The 10,738-nt window shown below is 34.5% G+C and overlaps 3 protein-coding genes across 3 annotated transcripts; 2 read left to right on the forward strand and 1 right to left on the reverse strand.

The window, feature by feature from the left end:
- The first annotated feature begins 602 nt into the window (after positions 1-602).
- LOC142633327 (putative histone H2A.3) lies at positions 603-1,447 on the forward strand. The gene is made up of 2 exons (XM_075807554.1): positions 603-890; positions 972-1,447. The coding sequence occupies exons 1-2, from the start codon at positions 702-704 to the stop codon at positions 1,182-1,184; spliced, it is 402 nt and encodes a 133-aa protein (XP_075663669.1). The 5' UTR covers positions 603-701; the 3' UTR covers positions 1,185-1,447.
- Positions 1,448-1,598: 151 nt separating this feature from the next.
- On the reverse strand, positions 1,599-2,833 carry LOC142637016 (protein DESIGUAL 2-like). The gene is made up of 3 exons (XM_075811308.1): positions 2,606-2,833; positions 2,286-2,491; positions 1,599-1,926 (listed from the first exon to the last, which is right to left on the reverse strand). The coding sequence occupies exons 1-3, from the start codon at positions 2,702-2,704 to the stop codon at positions 1,677-1,679; spliced, it is 555 nt and encodes a 184-aa protein (XP_075667423.1). The 5' UTR covers positions 2,705-2,833; the 3' UTR covers positions 1,599-1,676.
- A 2,473-nt stretch (positions 2,834-5,306) lies between these two features.
- On the forward strand, positions 5,307-8,788 carry LOC142635080 (protein HEAT-STRESS-ASSOCIATED 32). Its single transcript, XM_075809294.1, has 5 exons — positions 5,307-5,561; positions 6,566-6,757; positions 6,849-7,059; positions 8,111-8,334; positions 8,430-8,788. Exons 1-5 carry the CDS (start codon positions 5,439-5,441, stop codon positions 8,538-8,540), a joined length of 861 nt encoding a protein of 286 aa, XP_075665409.1. The 5' UTR covers positions 5,307-5,438; the 3' UTR covers positions 8,541-8,788.
- The last annotated feature ends 1,950 nt before the right edge of the window (positions 8,789-10,738 follow it).

Raw genomic sequence — 10,738 nt, forward strand, 5'->3', positions numbered from 1 at the left:
TGTGGTATTTTTAACATCACTTTAAAAAAAATTACTAATTATTTAAAAAATGTTATATTTTTATAAAATTTGGGCCTTCACACATAAAAATGGGGCCTTTTTTTAGTAGGGTATTTTTTTTTTTGGGTTGTGGGGCCTTAGGCCTAGGCCTAAGTTGCCTAGGGCCTAGGCCTTGAGCCGGCACTGGAATGAGATAAAAGGATGAAAAGTTATTATTATTTTGTTGGAATTTATCATTATTATTATTATTATTATTATTTTTGGGTAAGAAAAAACATTTTACAATTAAAAGATTTTCTTATAATGCAGTAAAAACAAAATCACCTCACTATGTTTTTACTTTTCACTGTTTTAAGTTTTCCCTCAAATTCGAATATGCGTGGGTAACTGTTTCGTTCTTTTCACTCAAATTTTGCGTTTCCCGCTTCTCACAAAACCCAAAAAACCGTAAAATTGAAACGAAAACACAAAACCACAATCCAACCGTCCAAGCAATTAAAAACCAACGGTCCAAGATCACGATCCGCGTCACTCAACCTAATTGGCCCGCACAACTCTCCACCCCATATAAAAACCCAACCACCCCAACCAATCTTCTCTCACATTCCACACTATTCAAAGAAACTCACACACGCAAACGCAATCAGTTCCCTCTCAAAACCTTCTTTCGATTCCCAAAAGTTTGTCTCTCACTTTCTTCAATGGCCGGAAGAGGCAAATCTCTCGCCGCAGGCACCGCCAAGAAGAGCACATCTCGGAGCAGCAAAGCCGGTCTCCAGTTCCCCGTCGGCCGTATCGCCCGTTTCCTCAAAACCGGCAAGTACGCCGAACGCGTCGGCGGTGGCGCCCCTGTCTACCTCGCCGCCGTCCTCGAGTATCTCGCCGCCGAGGTCAGTTTACAGTTTTTGACAGTTACAAATTCTGTTACATTCGCTTCTTTCTTTTAAATGTTTGTTCATTTTTTATTTTAGGTTTTGGAATTGGCTGGGAATGCAGCGAGAGACAACAAGAAGACACGTATAGTGCCACGTCATATCCAGTTGGCGGTGAGGAACGACGAGGAACTGAGTAAGCTTCTCGGGTCGGTGACCATCGCAAACGGTGGCGTTTTGCCCAACATTCACAACATGCTCTTGCCTAAGAAAACCGGTGCCGGTTCCAAGAGCGGCCCAATCGATGACTAGACCGGAGGAGCTTTCTCTAAAAAAAAAAAAAGAAAAGAAAAAGAATTGTGGACAGTGGTATAGATAGGAATTGTGGTTCTTAGATTTGGTGATTGTAAGAATCGGTAGGAATATGATTTGATTTGATTAGATTAGGATTTTCTATTGTTATTCTGTTTGGATTTTTAGATTGTTTCTTCGCTTTTTGACAGTTCAAGGTTTGAATTTGATTGTTAAATGATTTGCAAAAATTGAAATGCGAATGATCTTTGCAATTGTCCAAATTATGTTATGTGCTTTTTTGGGCTTGGACTCTTTAATGAGTAAAGATTGATGTTTTAACAGATTGCATTGGTTTCTTATCGATGAGTAAATTAGATAATGTGAGTCCATTTGAATAACAATAAAAATGAAGTTTAGAGAGAACCCTTCAAATTTCAAACGATAATGTAAAGCTTATTTCAATTAAAGAATTCAAACTTGACAAAAAGAGAACAACATAGTACTGTAAAATTAAACAGAGGCGGTGTGTGTAGGGCCTGCAACACCTCCAGCAGGGTTTCTTTGCTGTTGTTGTCTCTGTTTTTCTCTTTGGGCAGCAGTGACAGACACATAATAGGAAACTGCAAATAGTCCATGAACAAAGCATAAAATCCCTCCTATAGACAGGAATCTATGGTGTGCTATCCCACAAGCTTTTCTTGATCTCGAATTTGACATTGTTCCTATTATGAGCAGTGAGAATCCGACGGCTAATATGATCCTGATATGTCACAAAGGTTAAGCATTAGGACGCTCTTGTTCGGGCTACACAATTATCTTTACAAATATTATTCCCAAATTCATATATATATATTCTTACAAAATGAGCACATTTATCAAAGCCCCATTATTTTGAACATGTAATTTTGCAATTTTAAGGGAACTGAGATCTATGGAGTGTAGACTGTGGAGGGGAAATTTTTCAATATAACGGAAATAATGCTCTCTCCTTTTTGAATGATTAATAGCGAGTCTTATCATGAATCATGATAAAATGGGAAGAGAGGGTATTGTTTCCGGGATATTGAATAATTGCTCGGTGTAGAAGGGATTGTGTAACGTTGAGCATGCAACACATACCAAGCAAAAATGAGAGAACCAATAGCTAATTGCTGATTTGGTGTGGAATTTGAGAACTCCGCCTTGGACCTAACGCAAATGCAACCACCAAGCAACTGAGCAATAACATGAGCAAGGAGTAGAAGTATAATTGCAGCCAACCCTAGCTTGAAAGCCTGATAGCTTGGGTCTCTACACTCAAAAATCCACATCCTCAAATGTTTCACCTATGAAACAAAGACAACAAAAGAGAAAAACAATAAAGTTATTAATTAAACTTGAAATTGAAATTGTCACTATAAATTCAATTATATGGTTAGAACTTAGAAACTTAAAAACACCTTGTTTTGAGCGATTTCAGCTTGAATGCCAAGAATCCCAGCAACAATGTCCATGATCATGATCAAGAGGCAGACAAGAAAGCCATAGTTTCTGGCCATTTTTTTCCCCCTTCTCTGAATTCAGAGCTTTGATATATAGCGGTGATTGTGGAAAAGGAGAAGGGAGTGATTCAAATTTTATAGGCAACTTCCCACGCTTTTATTAGTAATTCTTTATGAGGTTTGGATGAAGAAGGGAATACGAATAACTTATATATAAGAAGAATTAGCTGTGCTCTCAGGGTTAAAGCTTCTTTTGTTTTCACATTTTTTTTTTCTTTATTCTTATTTTGCCTCAACCTTTCATTTTAAAGTTTGATTCCTTTCATGGGGAACAAGGAAAGCAGAGTATCACCAGCAGGATGTATCATTGTATGGACAGCTGATAATAGATCCCACACTAAGTTCCAAAGTCATATGGTTTTGAGCTCTTATTTGATTTCTCAGTAATTTATTGGTCATGACTCAATTAGTGTTAATGAATCAGGTTGCTTATGTAATACTATGGTGATCGAATTTCCGTTGGTGTCTAATTCACAATGGAATATATGATCTCCTATACATAATTAGCTAGGTCTTTGAAAGTTCTAGTAGTATTGGGAAAGAAAAGAATCGTAGCTAGTCCGAACGAGTTTTAGAGGTACCAACATACTTAAATGCAATTTGCTTGCTTTGAAAAAGGCCTAGAATCTATCCTTAGCAGGTTTTTGTAAATCAAGTACTAGTACTTTATTCCTTTAGAAATGGCCTCCATACACCCTGGAATCTACATATGGCATCGATATTGAACATTTATTTATGTAAATCTTAATAAGAATTCATGTGGCACTTCAGTCTCAATGTTAATAAAAATGTTGAATACTTGCAGGGCTATTGTGTAATCGAATTTGGATTTGGAGGCGAGAAATAAAATTTTGTTTAAGAAGTGCAGAGTGTATCCTGCTCAATTTAACCGTTTGTTCCTATAGAGCTAGATTTTAGTGAAAAATATTACTGTTTAACTTTAGAACTCCATCCCAATTCAAAGGCTGTTTTGATGCAGCAATTAAACATGATAAGATGTTATTGGCGATCATATAAGTAAAGAGATGCAAAGGCAAAACCATTCACGTCCAATCTTGGATTCCAGAGAACGAGAAGAAGGGATCTCTCTTTTTGGGCTAGCCTCATGCAGCCCATTTTGCAGTTTCATGTGCTCTTTAAGCTGCTTTAAAAAAAAAAAAAAAAAAATTGTGCTCTTAAAGCTGGTTATAGCAATAGCTGAAAGAGGGATGTGCTACGAATGTGTTGTCTTTGTCTAAAGTTCTCTTGTAATAAACTTTCTCAGGTCACGAGTTCCATCTTAGAGGTCTATATAGTTTTTTTATTTTTATTTTTATTTTTATAAATTATATTAAATTTTTTTGATAGGGAAGGCCTATATAGCTTTGGTCCTTGACGACTTTGAATGTTGGTCCATAAGGATAAAAATTAGGCTATATTAGGGTATTAATAAAAGGACAAAGTTTGGCAAGTTTGGCAAGTTTTACAATTCTACTTATTTATTTATTTATTTTTTATATTGAATGTGAATTTGACAAACCCACCATCAAATTACGTTTTTTTTCTTATATCAATCATATTTGTAAAAATTTTAGAAGATCAAAGATCAAAATCTTTGTTATCAATCAAATATTTAAATTTTAAATTTGTATAGTTTAAAATGATGCATAAAAAATAAATTTATAGATTGTACAAGAAATAAGATCCGATTAGAGCGAAATTTGATATGTGTGTTAAGAACATAAAAAAAAAAAATGTAACTCAATGGTTAAATTTTAAAAATATGTTTATGTTAATTTTATTAGTGTGAGTTGTAGTATTAAGTTACAACTAAATTTGTAACAAAACTTTGTCCTTAATAAAATTAAAAAAAATCATTGAATAACATTTAGTTTTCTTGGAAAAGATAATAATATTTGTGCTATATTAGTCAATGAAGACAAGTGTGAGTGTGTATATATACATATATTTATATATATTTTGAAAGAGAGTTTTAATATATGGTGTTTGCTTTTATCGATAGCTCTTTATTATTAAATCAAGACACCAATCGGTTTTTGATATATGCGGGGATTGAACTTATTTCTTATTCAACTATAAGAAATTTTACCAGTTGAACTAATTGAAATCCACCGAACAACAAATATCTATATAATATCTGCAAACTAAAAATTATTATAATAAATTTGATCATTTGTGTTGTGATTTTCCCTATCAGGAAATAAACAAATGGGTAAATAAGTTAATCTAATGGACACTTATATAAAATTAAAATTTTAAGGTGAAACAAATTGAGAATTTTATTTTAGGAAAAATTTTCTTTTACATTGTACTATACAATGTAAATTTGGCTTATAAACAATTTATAAACACGTAAAAAGTAACAAATATTATATATATTTGCAAAAAATATAAATATAAAATTCTTTTAGCCAAAAAAGAAAAAAGAAAACAATTACCTGTGTTTATAACGTAAATTTTGTAAAAAAGTAAAGATACAAATAACCTTTATTTTGTGTGAAACGAGAGGATGCGTCCACGTGGGCATAAGTAAACGTTGGGTGTAGGACGCGTGTCAGGAGATGAATTTAATATGAACTGTGAAACATTGTCTGGAAGCAACTGGAACATGTCCAAGTCCAACACTTCCTTCTAAAGTTTTCGAGAAACAAACATTTTATCTAAAAATCAAATTAATCAAAAGGACAGCCCAGGAAATCGATCCTAGTATTATTTTCAGTTCGGAATTAATATGTCGGTGCTCCGATGGAAGAGTTTCGCGGAGAACGAGGATCGCCCCGACAAGCCTCGACGCTATGGAGTCACCGAGATGAGAGGCCCCCATTACACACTCTTAACCCAAAATGTTCTTCAGGTACCTTCTTTTTTTTTTTTCTTCTTCTCATAAATAAAATTCCTTTTGAATATTATGATCATCTTTATTATTTGTCGTAACAAATTAATACTACTTTGCATGTAAAAGACAAACAAAATTAAAAAATGAAATAAAAAGGGACAATGAGTTTATAGAATTTGATGAGTACAAACTTGGAAACTGAAGGGGAAGATAATTTTGGAACTAATACTGATTTATTTTATAATTTTTGACACCTTGGTTTATAAGCATTATGAAATAAAATTGTAGTAATTCTAGCATCATTTATTCCCCTCTAAATGTGGTACTTTTACAATTTACCATAATTTTGTAACCGAGCAGTGTCTCAATTTAACCATTGTCAATTGGTAATAAGTACTTTGTCAGTAGGATTCCGGTCGAATAATAGAAAATTCAAATTATTGTTAGATATATTTTTCAAAAAGAAAATTTTAGCAGTGGAGGATAGAGTAGTTATAGGTTTCGGTTAACTTAAGTAGTAAAGTTTCTTGTTGTCGAATATGGGACCTGAGTTCAAATCCCACTTACCCCAAAAAGAAATCCATTGGTTTCTTGACTTGATGATAAAGAGTGATCATCATTGATTGGATGTCATAGATTTCAGATGCTATCGTTTTTATAAGGAAAAAAAGAAAAAGAAAAAGAAAATGTACTTATTAAGTAGGGAAATTATTCAGTTTTAAAGAATAGGAACATTGCAACTTCACCATTAAGAGGGAAAGTGCGATTAACCCCAAGCTTTAGGATCTTATTTGACCGTGCGTCCCATACTGCTAAGGAGTGAGTTGCATGAGGGTTTTATATGTTTCAAAGCTACATTGTGAGTCAACCTACTTTCATACATCTGCAGTGGGCTAACCGATAGTCTAGAACTGTTACAATTCTCCTCCTTTTTCATTTGATATGGAAGGCCAGCACTTGGAAGATGAAGGGAGCAGATGGGGTTTCCTGATAAGTTACAATTGCAAATTTCTGTTTTGCAGGATATTTTTGAGTCTATGGGGCAGTTTGTTGATGGATTGAAGTTTTCTGGAGGATCTCATAGCCTGATGTCAAAGGATTTCATTAAAGAAGTGACTAACATGGCTCACCAACATGATATATATGTTAGCACGGGTGACTGGGCTGAACATTTGCTTCGCAGAGGTCCATCAGCTTTTAGAGAGTATGTGGAGGTGAGGCATGCTAGAGGTTCTATATTTATAAGTTATTTTTCTTTTAATGTTTATTACAGTTCTTACTCATGCCCTGCTATGATCACTTTAGGAATGCAAGCACTTGGGGTTTGACACAATTGAGCTGAATGTGGGATCGCTTGAAGTCCCTGAAGAAACTCTACTAAGATTTGTGCACTTGATTAAGAGTGGTGGTCTGAAAGCCAAGCCTCAATTTGCAGTGAAGTTTAACAAGTCTGACATTCCCATAGGTGGTGATAGAGCATTTGGAGCTTATATTGTTCCAAGACCTCGGTCATCTGGTATATGAGCTGCTTACTAGATATAAATTTGATATGGTTTATCATCATGAATCCCTACTCGTTTGGATGAGCTTATTTGCATCAGCTTATTTTGTTTATTTCTTAACTATACTTTTTTTTTAATGACAAATTTTCTTTTACACAAATAAACAAAATAAAACAAACAAAGAATCTAGTCTTTTTTGTAAAGAAGGATAAACTATGAATATAATATTCAAGATTAAAGTTGATGAACTAATGAGGTCATCTGATATGGGCACTTTTTTTTGCCGTCCATATAAACTTAAGAGCCAGAAATGCTTGGTTGGTAAATTACGCATTTAACATCCTTATCTCAGACCATCTTGGATTAATGTGTAATAAATTGTATTAGTGAAACTAAGTATAATCTAGGCTGATTGGCATTTGTGTTCCAGATGGGGTATCTGTGGCTGTTTAACTGCACTGATTAATGCTACTACTAAAATAGTTCTTAAACACCATTTGTCTCTTTAGCCAAAGCTGGTGGACCATACATGAAACATGTTGTTATGTCTTTTTATTTGTAGGATGACCTCATAACTTGTGAAAAAATTAGTTGTTTTATAACTATACATTTGGGATGGCAGTTATACATTGTTAGAAGGTTATCTGCATGTTTAATTTGTAGTTTCTCATCATAAAACATTGGTTCATTTGTTGAAGGAGTCAAATTATTTTTATAATTCATGAATTTCCTATGTTAACATTTTCTGTTCAATTATGTGTGTGCAACATGGATATTACATTAGGGAGACCTAAATTGAAATTATGAGCATTGCTCTGTGGCATTGCTGTATATTACTTTAACCTGGATACCAATGTTGGGAGTACATTGGTGTTTAAGTGCTGCATTCTTTTAACCCACATTCTAAATTGTTTTGCTCAGTACATACCATACTACATAGAAACAATTGAACATGAGAACAAATGAGAAATGTTGGACTTTTTTTGATTAAACTAGAAAGGAGGAAGTAGTACTAGAGGATCCCTTCTATTGTTATAACAATGAGCTTTCTCTTTGCTTTCACAGAATTTGTTGAAGATGTGGATCTTTTGATCAGACGGGCTGAGAGATGCTTAGAAGCTGGAGCAGACATGATAATGATTGATGCAGATGATGTCTGCAAGTATGCTGATTCTGTACGGGCAGACATAATTGCTAAGGTCATTGGGCGTCTTGGTCTTGAGAAGACCATGTTTGAAGCATCAAATCCCAGAACCTCTGAGTGGTTTATAAAACAGTATGGTCCCAAGGTATGATGCTCATTATTTCACCCTTCTCTTCATTATGAAATTTGGGATCTTGCATTGGATGTTCTAAAATCCTTGCTGATGCCCTCTTCTTCCAGGTGAACCTCTATGTGGATCACTCTCAAGTCCTGGATCTGGAATGCCTTCGGGGACACAACCTGGGGAAAAACCATGCATCTGTCCTTGGCTCCTCAAATTTTCTGTTCTGAACTGGTGTTACTTGTAGAGAAATATCACTTGTATGAACTGGTTATGTTGTAATTTGTGCTGTTGTATGTCCGTTTGAGGTTAAATATATATATCTTCAGTCCACCAATGAGTAATAGCTCAAGTAATTCGGGCTGTAATGCCCATCATAGCTATGAAACTTAAATTTTGTGTGTGCTCAGTAAGTTCTTGGACCTGTGTTCATCATTAATCTTTAATTTGCTATAATCAGCTTATCTTTGTTCATTCATTTCCTCGTGAACCACTGAATGTGTCTGAATCATCATATGAGAATGTAATGCATGCTCTATATCTAGTTTTCCTGCATTGTATCACAACCAGGCAAGTAGAACAACATGTAGCTTGCAGCTACTTTATGTCATTGGGAGACTGTAGAGCAATGAAGTGATGAAGCAAGAAGGCAAGGAAGAGGGATGGCGAATACATGTTTGTGTGTGTGCTAACTAATTGTAAAAGGGAGAGGAGGGAGAGATGAGGCTCATAAGTGAACTTAAGCTTGAATTCTGTATGATGGCCTAGTGAGCTTGTAATGAAAGTGGTGGAATAATTAACCAACTATTGCATTAGAGAGGACCAGTAGAATGCTGAGGGTGCCAACCTTGATGCTTAATTTTGTTCTGAACCTCTCCTGATAATATAAAAACCCATTGTTGGTAATTCTCTATAAACTTTAGTAACAAAATTGCTTGACTCATCTTATTGCACTCTAATCAAATTAAATTAAACTCTTTCAGATCCTAGACTGGTCCAACTGATTGAGTGTTTCACAAATCCAAAGTGTCTGTCGAGGTCACAAATGAACGAAATCACTTATGTTTTTGTGCTGTACTACGGCCCATTACCAAGCCCACTATGAAAAGAGGCGTGGGGCGGATTTACGCAATGATCCATTGAAAATCTGGATATTTTACATCAACCAATTTCTAGTGGTTAAATTTTCTTGGTTTCCTTCATTAAATAAATGGCATAGATGGTAGGTTACCATTTTTTTTTTAAAAATTTTGTTTAAAAAGTTTTCCATGAGAGTCAAATGTGGGAACCCATCACTCCACTTTCATGAACAATAATGAACTTTCCTCTTCATATGTTTTGATAAAAAATATTTTTTAATTTTTTGGAGGAACATTTTTTTAACTATTCAGATGTCTCAAATGGAAAATAATTTTCCAATATAATATGGTCCTCTTTTTTGGTTAGGATCACGTCACATTAGAAAATTATTTCCCATTTGAGATTTCTAATGTGGCATGCATGATTCATGTCTGCATTCAGTGTTTCAATTCAAACTTGGAAGTGATTCGAGTTTGAGGTAAAAATGCAACTTTATAACCTGTATATGTTGTGTATCTCTCATGAGGTTATTTTAACGTTTCTATAATTGACACTGTTTGGCTAAAAGCTAGGAACAAAATAAATTTTGATTCAGTATAATAAATTGTTTTGCTATTGATTAAGAAATGTTTATTTATTTATAACCCCTCACTACAAAACATGCGGGTCTATAGCCGCGTTTGCAAAACCGCGGCTATAGCTAACCTATAGGTTAAGTCCAAATCCACGGTAAAAAAAACGTGGCTATAGATCCAGCTAAATATATATATATTTTAAAGGAGGACCTATAGCCACGTTTTTTAAAACGTGGCTATAGGTTAAGTCTATAGCCACGGTCATAAACGTGGCTATAAGTCCAGCCAAATATATATATTTTAAAGGAGGACCTATAGCCACGTTTAAATGTGGCTATAAGGAAAAAAACCCAAACGAGTTCACTTCAGCCTAAACAAAAATGAAATATGCCGTAGAATATTCTATGGCGTATTCCAAAATGTTCCAAAAAAAAAAAAAACTAGCTGAATGGCTTGACTTCAGCGTAAACAAAAAATGGAATCTGACGATTTCAAATTATGAAATCTTAGACTCTCCCTCTCATCAAAAGAAAAAAAATGAAAGTTCTCTCAGTAATTCAAAAAAAAAAAAAAAAACTCTCTTATATTAATCTTACAACTCTCTCAATCTCTCTCTCATATGTGCATGCTGTCATCGATCTATGATGCCGGAGATCCAAAAAGTGCTGACCCACACTGTTAATCCATTTTTCCCACTGATGCTGTATGAATGGGTTTGTGAAAATATGGGGTTTTGTTCATTGTTCTTTGAGTTTTGTTCCCTTTAGCTTTGT

The sequence above is a fragment of the Castanea sativa genome, chromosome 5, assembly GCF_040712315.1.
Source record: "Castanea sativa cultivar Marrone di Chiusa Pesio chromosome 5, ASM4071231v1".
NCBI lineage: Eukaryota > Viridiplantae > Streptophyta > Magnoliopsida > Fagales > Fagaceae > Castanea > Castanea sativa.

Coding starts and splice junctions, on each gene's coding strand:
- LOC142633327 (XM_075807554.1), top strand. CDS start 702: ATGGCCGGAAGAGGCAAATCTCTCGCCGCAGGCACCGCCAAGAAGAGC. Junction 891..971: donor TCGAGTATCTCGCCGCCGAG/GTCAGTTTACAG, acceptor TTTTTATTTTAG/GTTTTGGAATTGGCTGGGAA.
- LOC142635080 (XM_075809294.1), top strand. CDS start 5,439: ATGTCGGTGCTCCGATGGAAGAGTTTCGCGGAGAACGAGGATCGCCCC. Junction 7,060..8,110: donor TCCAAGACCTCGGTCATCTG/GTATATGAGCTG, acceptor TTGCTTTCACAG/AATTTGTTGAAGATGTGGAT. Junction 8,335..8,429: donor TAAAACAGTATGGTCCCAAG/GTATGATGCTCA, acceptor CTCTTCTTCCAG/GTGAACCTCTATGTGGATCA.
- LOC142637016 (XM_075811308.1), bottom strand. CDS start 2,704: ATGGCCAGAAACTATGGCTTTCTTGTCTGCCTCTTGATCATGATCATG. Junction 2,492..2,605: donor CTGAAATCGCTCAAAACAAG/GTGTTTTTAAGT, acceptor TTTGTTTCATAG/GTGAAACATTTGAGGATGTG. Junction 1,927..2,285: donor GGTTCTCTCATTTTTGCTTG/GTATGTGTTGCA, acceptor GTGACATATCAG/GATCATATTAGCCGTCGGAT.